Source organism: Phocoena sinus, chromosome 8 (assembly GCF_008692025.1).
Source record: "Phocoena sinus isolate mPhoSin1 chromosome 8, mPhoSin1.pri, whole genome shotgun sequence".
Classification (NCBI taxonomy): Eukaryota; Metazoa; Chordata; class Mammalia; order Artiodactyla; family Phocoenidae; genus Phocoena; species Phocoena sinus.
In genome coordinates this window covers 10,161,675-10,175,293 of record NC_045770.1, presented here as the reverse complement: position 1 = coordinate 10,175,293, position 13,619 = coordinate 10,161,675, and the positions used below count along the sequence as shown (strand labels likewise).

The 13,619-nt window shown below is 47.7% G+C and overlaps 1 protein-coding gene across 3 annotated transcripts in view; it reads left to right on the top strand.

The window, feature by feature from the left end:
• The window catches only part of UBASH3B (ubiquitin associated and SH3 domain containing B), a 148,167-nt gene that overhangs the window by 114,493 nt on the left and 20,055 nt on the right, over window positions 1–13,619 (top strand). For all 3 annotated transcript variants that reach the window (XR_004351193.1, XM_032641562.1, XM_032641563.1), the window contains exons 6-10: window positions 4,622–4,830; window positions 8,884–9,016; window positions 10,450–10,570; window positions 11,192–11,314; window positions 12,377–12,469. Coding sequence is in view for 2 of the 3 variants with exons in the window: in XM_032641562.1 (XP_032497453.1) it covers window positions 4,622–4,830; window positions 8,884–9,016; window positions 10,450–10,570; window positions 11,192–11,314; window positions 12,377–12,469 (679 nt within the window). In the remaining variant the exon portion in view is untranslated. The remainder of the gene's footprint in view (window positions 1–4,621; window positions 4,831–8,883; window positions 9,017–10,449; window positions 10,571–11,191; window positions 11,315–12,376; window positions 12,470–13,619) is intronic.

Sequence of the window (13,619 nt, the reverse complement as noted above, 5' to 3'; positions counted from 1 at the left end):
CGCAGGCTTCAGTAGTTGCAGTACGGGCTCAATAGTTGCAGCACGTGGGCCCTAGAGCGCGCGGGCTTCAGTAGTTGTGGTGTGTGGGCTCAGTAGTTGTGGCTTTCGGGCTGTAGAGCACAGGCTCAGTAGTTGTGGTGCACAGGCTTAGTTGCTCTGCAGCATGTGGGATCTTCCTGGAGCAGGGCTCGAACCCATGTCCCCTGCATTGGCAGGCGGATTCTTAATCACTGCACCACCAGGGAATTTTAAAATGTGGTCCATATGAAATGAAAGCACAGACCAAATATTGTGAGAGTTTGTGTGTATCACATGGGAGACCTGAGAGGGACAACTGAATTCCAGGACAGGCAGAAAGATTGGCGTGGTCCTGCCATCCTTCTTCTGAAGGAATTGACATTGCTTTCCAGGACAAGCACATGCCATCTCTGAAGAGTCTTATTGTCCTTTTTTGCCTGAAGGAGAAGCTGAGACATAGGGATTCAGTGGCTGGTCCAAAGCTAAAGAGCAATTTAGGACCAGAACTGAAGCCAGAAGCCAGGGGTTCTGACCAATGAAGACGGGCAGCCCATCTAAAAAAAGACCACAGAGTTTGCAACAATTGTCATCCAGTTTAACTGCATTTTCGGAACATACGTATAAATTGTTTCCTAGTTTTTCAGCAGCAAAAGAACTGATATTTTGTTAGTTTACGTAGCCTTTTTTTTTTTTTTTTTTTTTTTGCGGTACGCGGGCCTCTCACTGCTGTGGCCTCTCCCGTTGCGGAGCACAGGCTCTGGACGCGCAGGCTCAGCGGCCATGGCTCACGGGCCCAGCCTCTCCGCGGCACGTGGGATCCTCCCGGACCGGGCCACGAACCCGTGTCCCCTGCATCGGCAGGCGGACTCTCAACCACTGCGCCACCAGGGAAGCCCTACGTAGCCTTTTAACATCTGTTTTAGATGTTTTTTTTTAAATATGAAAAAGAGTTAGAAATTCAGGGTCTAGGCCAGGCGGACCTCATCGTTGTTTTGGAAGTGTTTGGAAGAGCCAACCCACGACAAAGGTCCAGGACTGTGTGCGGGGCCCGAGAGTGTCAGGGACGTGCAGATTTGTCTGGCTCTGCTGATGGGAATGTCATGTCCTCCTTCCAAGTCATTTGATGCAAGTTTCTGTAAAGACACGGCAAGGAGACTGGGCTTAATCTTACTTCAGAATTCTGAAATCTCCTGGACTTGCTTAGCGTGAGCCCTAAATAGAACAAGAGAGGTGTGGCTGGTTGGATTCCTTCCGAGGGCAGAGAAAAAAAAGTCAAGGGTGGCATGCCAGTGGACGGTGAGAAGTCACCTTTCTAAGAGAAGGAAGGTGGCGATGGAATTTTCCGAGGAATATCTTCTAATCAACACTGCCCTCCAGTTAACTCAGAGGGTAATTGCTTTTCTGCCTGACCCACATTCTGCTCCACTGGCACGGAGGGAAAGAGGCAGCTAGCGCCCACATGAATTATTTTCTAAAAATAACATGGCCTCTTTTTATCTCTTATTTGTAAAAGCTCATTTATTACCGTTCCTCCTGATAAAGTTCTCCGTCCGAGGTCATTTGGCTTTAGCTGTGCTCTCCTGCATATGTAAACCTCTACTTACCTTCCTCCTCCTCCTGTGCCCAGGAGGCAGGATTGATTAACTGGTCCAGTGAGGTGACAGATGTCCGGAGGAGGCCAGTGGTTTAGGCAAGGACACTCAGCAAGTGATGCTTTGGAACCCTCTGGGGTCTCACCCCTCTTCTGTTCAGATGCTCACTTGATGTGGGCTTGCAAATGCTTGTTTGTACTTCACACCATCTCTTCCACGTTAGCGATCCCAGTGTGCCATGCCAGTTTTATGTGTCAAGCACTAGAAATCTAGAGGAAGGACAGAGTTACAGAAAAAGCATGAATTCTGGAGTTGGGCAGACACGGCTTCAAATCCTGGCTCCCTCCCTTTAGCGGTGGTTAGATTCGCTTTTGCAACTTCTAGAAAATAATCCAGTCCTTAGTTCTCTCGTGTGCAGAATGCCGGCGATATTTTGCTGGACTGTCGCCTGAACTAGAGGACATACGGAAAGGTCCTACCGTAAGAGCCAGCACAGTGGGCACAGCGACAGCGACAAAATCGCCACAGCTGTTATTGTTACTGAGAGTAAAAAGGGCTTCAGAGGCAAAGAGGGTCAGTTCCTGTCATCACCTGGGGCTGTACCTGCCCTTGGGTCAGTTCCTGTCATCACCTGGGGCTGTACCTGCCCTTCCCAAGATGTCAGTCAGCAAACTCTGAGCTTAGTCCCCAAGTAGGAAGGGAGGGAAAACATACTTGAGACAGACTCAAGAGTGCTTACAAGTAGATGCTAAGCATAAAAGAGTATCACATAGGACAAAACTAGGCACGTGAGCTGAGATCCCCCAAACTTGGGCTGACTTTTGCACACGCTTTTGGTAAGTGGGGAAGGGCTACGGGGACCTGGGCACCGGTTGTAATTTGAGATTTGCCGCAATACCTTGATGGTTTTTTTTATTGATTATTCGATAAATCAAAGTTCCTTATTGTCCGATTACCCTCTGCCCGGGACACGATGTCCCCTCTGCTCCTCTCTGTGCCTCGATCTCCCTGGAGATCGCCTAGAGCTAGAACACTTACCCCAGCACCCCCAAGTGAAAGGAGGAATGAGTTCTTCTCCCAGGTCATTTTTGAGGTTCTCAAAGAAAAGACACTTCTGCCGAGTCAAAGGCATCATTAGCCAGGACCATGCTGCACTTGGGTGTCTAAGGAACCTGAGTTGAGTTTAGACTTGTTCCCCATGACTTGGTGCCTCTCTCCACCCTGTTCCAGGAAAAGGAATGTTCCTTTTGGTGTCTCTACACATACCTAGCCTATAGATTTAAGATTTTTTTTTCTTTAACCTCTTTTAACAACCCAGCAAAACAAACCCTTCCTGGTTAGTGTGGAAACATGGTTTGAGTGAGTATGTAGCAGGGGAGTGGGAAGGCAATGGGATGCAAGAAGATCTAGAGCCGAAGGGGACATCAGAATTCCAGTGGAGCAGGTAGTCGAGTTCTGTGCGTTATCGTGTTCGTTCTCTGGGGGGAAAACCATATTTTTACTGGCTCTTCTCATTAGCAACTTCCAGAAAGAAATTCTTTCTTGACATGCTCTGATGTACCACCTTGACCCCAGTGAGCTGACGAGCTCACAAGCCTACCCAACACAGGATTCAGGGGTCAGCATCAGCTAGACGGAAGGGTAACCCTTAGAAAGCCAGCCATCATGGGTCAGTAGAAATAATTATGCTCCTTCTGTGTACCAGAGGCCTCAGGAGTTTTCTTAGGTTGTCTCATTTAACTTTTATAGTCCGGGGATCATTTGACAGATGAGAAAACAGAGGCCAAAATTAAAAACCGGTACGTGGGCACCAGAATATTTTGCCTGCCACTGGTAGCTTCAAGATCAAAGGAAAAGCTGATAGAACAGCCCCTCTTAGCCCTTGTGAAACACAGAAAATATTTTCCTTACTCTTGAGGTCTCCTGCTGTTAACAAAAACGGAGTAAAAGAAATGTTTTCCAAAGTATCTTCATGCCTATGCCTGTGATGTTTCTATATACCAGAAAAGGAGGCAAAAAGTGGAATAAATCAGCCAAGTGGCATAGCCTGAGGTTGGCCCAGGGGGCTTTTTCTGAGCCCAAAGAAGGAACACGTGGTCTCCATCTGTTCACTGACAAAAGCTGGTTACAGACACGACACACTGATGGCTGCGAAAGATATTTTTCTTTCCAGGCCTTTGTTAAAAATGGAGGTTTAAAGAAAGCTTTTTTTAAAAAATTATTTTATTTATTTTACTTTTGGCTGCGTTGGGTCTTCGTTGCAGTGTGCGGGCTTCTCATTGCAGTGGCTTCTCTTGCAGAACATGGGCTCTAGGCGCACAGGCTTCAGTAGTTGTGGCACGTGGGCTCAGTAGCTGTGGTGCACGGGCTTAGTTGCTCCGGGGCATGTGGGATCTTCCTGGACCAGGGCTCGAACCCGTGCCCCCTGCATTGGCAGGAGGATTCTTAACCACTGCACCACCGGGGAAGCCCTAAAGAAAGCTTCTTGAAGGCAGGGACCATGTCTTGTTTAAGCCACTGAGTTACATGGAAGGGAGAACACTTCATTTCCAAAGCCTTCCTAGGGGAGTCTCCATCTGGGCATCGGTGACATCTGCATGGAAGACTCCCTTTCCCATGAGTTGCATTTCCAGGGTCTATTATGGCACCTACCCCGGCAGACGGAGCAGAGAAAACTAGGTCCAACCCTGTTTGTATAGAAGTTTACTGGAGAGCCTACAGGTTTTCAGATGAATTTCTAAAAACTGTATCTTTTGAAGCAAAGACATGCCTGAAGGAAAGTCTGGAGACAGCCGGGAGCACCAGCACATACTCACAGTACCCTGAAAAGAGAAGAAACGCCTTCTGATCTGAATCCAGATCTCCTCAGAGCCTGCAGACCCCAGGGGCACCTGTCAATGTCAGCTTTTGGACGTGTGCCCTGTTAGAGCAGAGCACACAGACCGGCCCTGGAGGCGCTCAGAAGAATGGGTCAGATGTGGGCCTCATGCATCCCTCTCCTCCTTTTTCAGACGTTACAGGTGATCTACCCCTACACCCCGCAGAACGACGATGAGCTGGAGCTGGTCCCTGGGGACTTCATCTTCATGTCGCCCATGGAGCAGACCAGCACCAGTGAGGGCTGGATCTACGGCACGTCCCTAACCACAGGCTGCTCCGGACTCCTGCCTGAGAACTACATCACCAAGGCTGACGAGTGCAGCACCTGGATATTTCATGGGTGAGCAGATGCTAAGTTCTCTGTCTGCTGCTTTTCAAAGAACATTGCGGAGTTTGAGGAGGTGGCAGGGAAACGGACTCGATCCTGGACGGGCAGGGCAGCAGTGCCAGTAAATGAAGTCCGAGGGGGAAGAAAGCCCTATTGGTTCCAGACTTTCAGGGAAGGGCTGATCTGGGGCATGAGAAAAATGGGAGATGGCTTGCCCTGCTTTGCTCTGCCTGCCCCCATTGGATGTAACATCTGTCTGAGTTCCTGACTGGAGACTAAACAGAGGCTGCTTGGGGGACCATCTCTTCTGGCCTCAGTGTGGGTCATCCCAGCACTGAGTCTTTATGGCTTTGGGGCTTCTGTCCACTCTTTCTTGGGTTGTTGCACAGAGGGGTCTGACTCCCCAGAGAAGCAAGACAGATTCCCACTATGCCAGCCAGACCAGTAGTGAAAGGATTTGCAAGGGTCAGGAAACCGAACCGCCCCTCACCGTGAGGTGACCCCGAGCAAGTCCTGAGACTTGGCATGTGAATGCCTAGATGACAGAGACCATTACTGTGGCAATGGGCAACCGCCAGAGCCTTAGAAAGGCAAGCGGTCCCTCCCCCACCCAGGTTTTCTGGAGAGTGATAGCGTTCCACCCATCCCTCACTCCTGCTTTGCCCCCAAACCAACCTGGTCCCACGTTGAGAGTGACCTGTGCTGCAGGACCAGCTTTGTCCCGAGAGAGAGGTGCCTTTTGTTCCTCTTTTATGTTTCTTAATCGGAGGAGTTCAAAGCCAGCCCCTTCCCTGGTGCGCTTGGGCATCTGGCCAGGGTGTGCGTGCTGGTTTGTTTTTCCTCCCTCTTGTTCTTGCCATGTGCCAACGTGGCTGAGAGCCGGAAGCTCTGAGCACCAGCTGCATGGTGTGTAACACTGCTTCTCTTTTATGACAGTAATAACAGAGACAGGCAATTTCAGTGAGTGTTTTGCCTGGAGGAAAAGAAAAGACGGTCCCCTACCCTGGTTAGCGGCAAGCCGATAAACCACAAACCCAGGGCTGGGAAGGAGTATCTTCTTCCTTAATAACCGCCTCCCCAGCAACCCTTCCTCCTCCTTCCCCATCCCCACCCAAGGAACATCCAGCATTTGGGGGCACAAATTGGAAGGTCAAAGCTGCCTCGTGCTCCCGAGACCTTTACTTTTTTTTTTTTTTTTTTTTAGTATTTATGTATTTATTTGGCTGTGCCAGGTCTTAGTTATGACACGTGGGATCTAGCTCCCTGACTGGGGATTGAACCCGGGCCCCCCTGCATTGGGAGCACGGTGTCTTAGCCACTGGACCACCAGGAAAGTCCCCCCAGACCTTTGCTTTTTCAGAAATGTTTCTAAGTTGGGTTTCCAAAGTCACCGCTTTATCCCTGTAAAAAACAAAAACAAAAACCAAAACCATAATATATGTGAAGAAACGGAGAATCAAAAGATTATTTGATGATATACAGCTCCCAGATCACATTCTTAAAAGTAGGGCTCCCTGTGGGAAGAGTATGTGGGAGAAGTTCTGCTGACCCGGTTCAGATCTCTGCATCTAAACCCACTCTTGCCCAAGTTAGAGCTCAGCTGAAATGGTGGGGGGGGGGGATCCTCAGTGACCTCAGTCCATGGATCCCAGGGAGGTCTGTGTGTCATCTCCCTTTATTTTGAGAGATTACTAGTGATGTTACTTCCCTGGGAACCATGTCTGAAATTTCAGTGTCAGCTGCCACAGCCAACCCGGCTGAGAGTGGGGGAAATACTAGTATACTAGGTGTTTGTTAGGACACTGTAATTAAGAATTTGAGTTTTTACTCCAGTAGTCTTAGATTCAAATCCTGACTCTCCCACTCACCAGCTGTGTGACCTTGGCCAACTAACATGACGTCTCTGAGCCTCAGTTTGCTAATCTATGAAATGGAGATAATAATTGCCTTTCCCGTAGAGGCGTGTGTGAACACTGCTGTAAAGAACTTAGCTTTATGTGGATCAGGGCCGTGTATAAAACAGCACTGAATCTACAAGCGCCATTAGCTTTATGGTTATTTTATTTTTCTAACTTGTCTTTTCTAGTCCTCTCTTACATGCTTGTCAAATCAAATGTCTCTTCCACAAAAGCGATCCTATAGAAGAACTGCACTTTCCTAATTAACCCCAGAAGTGGAAATGACTCAGCGAGGCAGAGCCCAGCTGCTGTAAGACAGCCTTGTTTCGCCCCTAACGACAGGTAGCCTGGGGGAGGGAGAGCCACGGGGTCCTCAAGCATGACGCGGCCGACTTGATGGGAAGTTGCAGAGGGGATTCAAGCAACCAACAAGTAGGGACTTGGGGTCAGCAGCCCTTCACAACTCTTCCTCCCCTGTCCTCAGTTTTCCGAGTCCCTCCTAAGGAAATATTTTCCTACCACCCTTATTAGAGCACCCTGCCGGGTTCTGAGTACTTCCAGATATGTATCAGTTGGTGAAAGACCCACCATGTCTTCTAAATTGGGGTAGGCTGGCCGGTCCTTCTCGGCCGACACACAGCCCTGATGTGTCCTAGGGAGGTGCCAGTGTCTCTCCGATGCTTGAGAAGATGTTCCGGGCGTCAGGTGCAGCTTTCTCCCTACTCTGCACTCAACGTGACTATTGTCTTACTGGAACTGACAGCCCCAAACTGCCTCAGTGAGTCGGGGGCTTTGATGACAGTGACAGTTGAGAAGAGAAGGAGGCTGGCAGTCTCGCTGCCGGCTGAGCTGAAGGAGAGAGAGAGAAGGGATTCTAGCAGTGTCTTCACAGCTGTAATAAAGTAAAGAAATTAGGGAACATGTACAAGTAAGATGTCAGGATGACTCCATATATCCAGACATCTCAGGCACTGAAGCTTTGATGAATCACAGTGAAACTGAATTTTCTTTAACTGTGTGATGTTTGGGAGGGTCTCAGTTTAAAATAAAGGAAAACAACCAGACTGGCAGACTGTGTGAATGGCACAAGATTTCCTTAGAAATAACCCCAAAATATTAAAAACTAAAAACATAACCATAAAGCTAATGGCTATTTTAGATTCAGTGCTCTTTTATACATATGGAACTTTACCCTATTTGTAAAGAAGCAAGAAATCTAAAATTTAAATGCTCTCCCTTGACGCTGCCCAGTGATGTCTGTTGGATTTGCCTAACAACCATATTTGAATTGCAGTGTTTATTAGATAAAGCTTTTTGGAGGCCTTACTAATCAAAATAATTTAAACACAGCGTGATTTGCTGCCTGTCTTTCAGCAAGACCTCTTTTGGGGCTTCTGTAGTTACAGTGTTACATCCAGAAATGAGAGCTCTTGGCTCAAAGCTCTACACATCTGGTGAGAATGGTCTCCTCTGGAAAAATGCTGTATTTAATCATCTTGTTGGAGGTATGATTGAGATGGGGGAGGGGTTTGGACACTGAAGGAGGTAGAGTCGGGGGTAATGGGCAGAGGTTTCCTTGACCATTAGGAGCCACAGGCCAAGTGGTAGAGACGGTCAAAATCCTCCCTCTTATTTGTCAGTTCGGATGGAAATCACCATGGAAAAGATTAAAGGCGACAGGAATTGTTTATTTCTTGGAGCCAGAAAAAGAGCTGGAGACAATGGTATGAAATTGATAGCTCATTATTCTGCAGCATGCTTTGGGTGCCAGCCACGCCTGTGGCATCCTAATAAGCACAGAATCACAGGCCCCGTCCCCGCCCACAGGGATGAGCGCATCTGTTCCAAGTCCAGAAATCCATCTACCACTAATTTATTAACTGCAAGACTTCAGTGTAAAACAGGATGTTCCTTATAAAAAGATCAAATCGCTCTGTCGTACACTTGAAACTAATACGATATTGTTAGTTAATTATACTTCAATAAGCAATTTTTTAAAAAGATGTTCCTCTGCAGGCATGGGATGCCCCCTGCTCAGCTTTCCCAGCCATTGCACCACCCCAGGGAGTGTTTCCTACTCATTCCCACAGTCCCGTTGAGCCCGGGGGTGAAGTGCTGATGACTTCTGGCCAAAGCAGTTAACGTCTTCCTTGTCTTCCCTCTGCAGTTCTTACTCGATCTTAAATACGTCACCTTCCAATGCGCTCTCATTTGGGGATGGCATCCTGGAGAGGCGGCAGTATGAGGACCAGGGCCTGGGGGATGCGACGCCCCTGACCGTCATCTGCCAGCCCACCCAGGTAAGGTTGACTGTCAGGGCCGCCTCCTCATCTCTGCTCAAGGATTCATGAGCACCTTTTTACTAAGGATGAGACCTTGCCCTTGCTGCCCCCAAAGGGTTACCTATCTCTCAGGGCACAAGAGCCTAAAAGATATATAAAAATTTAAGGCTTTGGAAGAGTCAGATGGGTGGTGCTGACAATGACTGCCAGCATCTGGGTCTAGGCTGGTAAGGAAGGCTGCTCTGCAGAGAGGACGGTATGTTATCTGTAAAGTAGTAACGCGGTTGAGCCTTGAACAACGCGGGGGTTAGGAATGCCGACCCTCCATGCTCCGTACAGTGGAACATCCACTTGCAACTTACAACTGGCCTTCCGTCTACCCGGTTTGCTTCCTACATATCCACGGGTCTGCATCCTCAGGTCCAACACACGGCAGATTTTCTTGTAGTGTTTACTTTTGGGGAAAAATCTGTGTATTAGTTGGACCTGCATGGTTCAAACCCAAGTTGTTCAAGGGTCAGCTGTATCTAATCTATTTTACAGGTCATTGTGAAGATTAAAGGAGATAAGGATACGGTTCTTAGCACAGTTCCTGGCACATAGTGAACGCTCAGTGTATGTCCGATATATGCCAGAAAGGGTACAGAATGGAGGAGTTTGTAAAGTGTATGTACTGTATTGGCAAATGTGAAGCCAGTAGGAGCTGGCAGCCCTGAGGAAGCTGGGAACAGCTGACTCCATCAGAAAGAAGGAACGTAGAAACATCTGTAAGGATCCACGCAGTAGTTACACAAACCAGAGCCGTTTGGACAAGCCTTTGACTAGACTTGCCGATTTCATCACCCAGAGGTAGCAACTACCCTCCCCGAACCACTTCTGGGAACACCGTCTTGCGTGCAGCGAGACCACAGGGCCTAACCTGCGATTAGAATGGGCAGAGCGGGACCTCCTGGCCGGAGTAGCCTTCGGACCACCACACGGTGGAGATGCGGCAGATGTATTTGTGGTAATAAAAGTCCTCGCTCCCTGAAGAAGTTGGTGGAGCGTCTCGTTAGGGGAAGAAGCTGTCCCGCTACATGGCCGTCTCTCCATCCTGGCTAGTTTTGCCTGTGAGCTGTAACTCAGGTGGTCTTCGTGTCTCAGTATTGGCCAGATACGAATCCTACCAACAGCAGCAGCAGTAACAATAAAGCCATTTTCATAGCCCTTCTTATTTTGCAAAGCACCTGCAGTGCATCTCATCTGAGCCTCGAAATAACTTGCGAGGTCAGTACATGAGGCTTACCACCCCCATCTTACAGACAGGCCAACCTAAATCCGAGGCAGTTAAGGGGCTTATCCCACTTGAACATCAGTGAAACTTGTTCTAGAGCGCAGCTCACCTGACACCCAGCTAGCTCTGAGACGTGTCTATGTGTGTGTCCCCACTTACAGCCTTTCTTTCTCTGCAGCCTCTGAGGATCAGCGGCCAGCCTGGCCCTCAGAAGAGATGCCTCTTTGTGTGTCGGCACGGTGAGAGGATGGATGTTGTTTTTGGGAAGTACTGGCTATCCCAGTGCTTCGACGCCAAAGGTCAGTAATTGGTGGGCCTGTTCAGCATTGGCATACCTATCACGGCCTCTAGGGGGCAGAGTCAAGCTACTTTTATCTAGATGGAGTCATTTATGAAATGCCTGTCATCTGTTACATTGTAAGTCCTTCCGGATTGTCTGGAGTGTTAGGGGAGAGAGAAGTGTTCTTACCCCCATTCTATAAACTGGGACACCATGGACCAAAAAAGGCAGATGTCTTGCCCCACAGCCACATGGCAAAGTCAGAGGCAGAGACAGGTGTCTTGATTCCATGACCAGACCTCCCTCTAGTAAGTCACCCTGGCTCATTTTGGTTCCATTTTCATTTGGGTGGCATGTTTAAGATAGGGAGGCTTGCACCTCAGAGAATCCTACCTGCTTTAGAGTGTCTGGTTGTTACTTTCCCTTAAAAACTATCTCTTGTCACTTTCGTCAGCGGAATGGAAGCGTGGATCCCAGGACACAGTACTAAAGGAGGAGGTCAGCTTCAATATTTTCTAGAGAGCTCAGTTCAGTCTCTGTGGCCAAAAAGGAATGGAAGTGGAGGGGCTGGCAGGACCAGCAGTGGAAGCCCTAAGGAGATAGGAAGCTCATGTCGCCTTGGCCTGACTTCTCTTTCCAGGTCGCTACGTACGCACTAACCTGAACATGCCTCATAGCTTACCTCAGCGGAGTGGCGGTTTCCGAGATTACGAGAAAGATGCTCCAATCACTGTTTTCGGATGTATGCAGGCCAGACTCGTGGGTAAGTGTCCTGGAGTGATCACACAGCCTTTCCTGGCTACTTCTTCCAAAGACTGGCTCCAGTGGGTATGCCAGAATGCTGCCTAGGGTTTTCCTACAAGTACTATATTTCGTCAATTCAAAAGGGATTTATTATGTAACCATTAGGTCCAGGGCACTGGGTTGGTTTGCCAAAGTGAACAAGGTGTGATCGCTATCAAGGGGCAGATGGTCCAGTGATGGGGCAAGGTCAGGCTTGGTGCGGCCGACAGGTCAGCTTCTAGCGCAAGGATGAGAAGGCAACCCAGGAGTGGCTGAAAATATAGAGGCCAACCAGTCTCCAAGATGCTCAGTTCTTTGCAGGTCTAGGTCCATACCTGCCACACAGAGCCAGCAGCAGCCTGTGCTGTTCAATCATTTAACACACGTCAGTTGATCACTTACCTTGTGCAAGGCACCATGCTAGGTACTGGGGACCTAAGCGTGAGTCCCCACCCTCGGCGAAGCTTGTAAGTGGATAAATAATATAGAGTATTCTCGTTACTCAAGAATAGAACTAGGTACAAAGTATCATGGGAGCACAAAAGAAGACATAAGAGGAGAATAGGGTAGAAGTTAGTAGGAAGGTGGGACAGCATCTCAGTGGGAGGATCAACATCAAGTCATAGACATGAGAAGCAGCGTCCACAGTGCAGAAAAAACAAGCCGTCTTGTTTCTAGAGCATCAGCTGTGACCAGGGCGGGAGACAAGGCTGGCGGGATGGAGACAGACAAGTTCATGGAAGACTTTGACCGCCCCGTTAAGGCATTTAGACTTTATCCATGAGAGAAAAACGGGCATTTTACTGCTTGTTAGGACCAGAGAGACAGAAAGAAAATAGACAAGAAGGGTGTATCCCTTGGTCTTTCACAGAAACACTGGTCAGGAGAGTTGTTGAAAATGAGATTGAAACTGCTGGCGCTATGTGAGCGCCCACCTGGAAAGAGAGGTTTGCAGGGTCTGTCTGGCACCCTCTCCAACACTGAGAGTCAAGTTGAGGCTTCGTAAATCATCGGATGGATTCTTCTCTGGTTTCCTTCGCAGGTGAAGCCTTATTAGAGAGTAACACCATCATTGACCATGTCTACTGCTCCCCGTCCCTGCGCTGTGTCCAGACCGCGTACAACATCTTGAAAGGTGAGACTGGATAAAGGTCAGCTAGCCCATCCCTCCGTCTCCAGGCAACCTGACACAAATTATCCTACTCAGGGGACATTAGCCAGTTGAAAGCTTTGAATTTGAAATGTTTAGCAATGATTCTTTCTTTTGGAAGATGACTTTGCAAAAGTCCCCAAATCATACTCTGGCAGCAGAAGTGAGATCAAGAGAATATACACATCATGTTTTTCTTGAAAATGTAAAGCTCTCTTCGATGAATTAGAGGCTTGTAAAATATTGTTCTCTGGCAGTAATTTAGAGCCTACAGAGCGTGATCCTTTTTTGTCTTGTTTTTTTCTTTGTTTCCTCCCACTCTGCTCTGTTTGCCTCTTTACAGCAGGGAACGGTGCTCCTAGGTGTCTGTAAATCTTAATCACCCTTGTTTCTTTAGTTACTTGGAATGAGTTCAAACGTACCATTGTTATAAAGATATTCAGCTTTTACCCTAAAATCCGTGGAAGCTTGTGTTACAGGAATCTCCATTCTCATTTCACTGGAAGGAAAACTAGAAGGAACAGGGTTGACTGTTTACTTATGCCAAACAAACAAGCCAGAAAAAGCTGAGTCAACAAGGAAATTACACTGCGTTTGAGACTTCTGTTCATTAACCTTAAGTAAGCCAGAATGCGTCTATTATTCAAACGCATTATCTATCACATTTGCAAGGAAAAACTGGGCTAAATGCAATACAAAGAGTTAAACAGGGACAGTTCCCACTCTGAGGACAATTACACAATCACAAAACACAGGACTTGTGCACTGGCATTGGTAAATATTCAACACTGGATTTTCTAGTAGAGAAAATGAACAATCTCTATGATACGCAAATATAACGTAAGCTCTTGTAAAATAGTGGACGCTAAGAATTTCTGAAGTTTCTTGGTAAGAACATTTTGGAACTTACTTTAGAAAGAGGAATTATAGTAGCCACAGAACTGTAATATATTATATGGATAATGACTTTTTCTTTAATCAGATAGCATTTAAAGCCAGCATACATCCTGGTGATGGGGCCAGAATAAACTCACGTGCTTATAACACAAAAATTAAAAACTCTTGTCCAAACCTGCATATTTTACTTCCTTAAGCTACATATAGCATCTGCTAGGAAAGAGAATAGAAGGTTTAT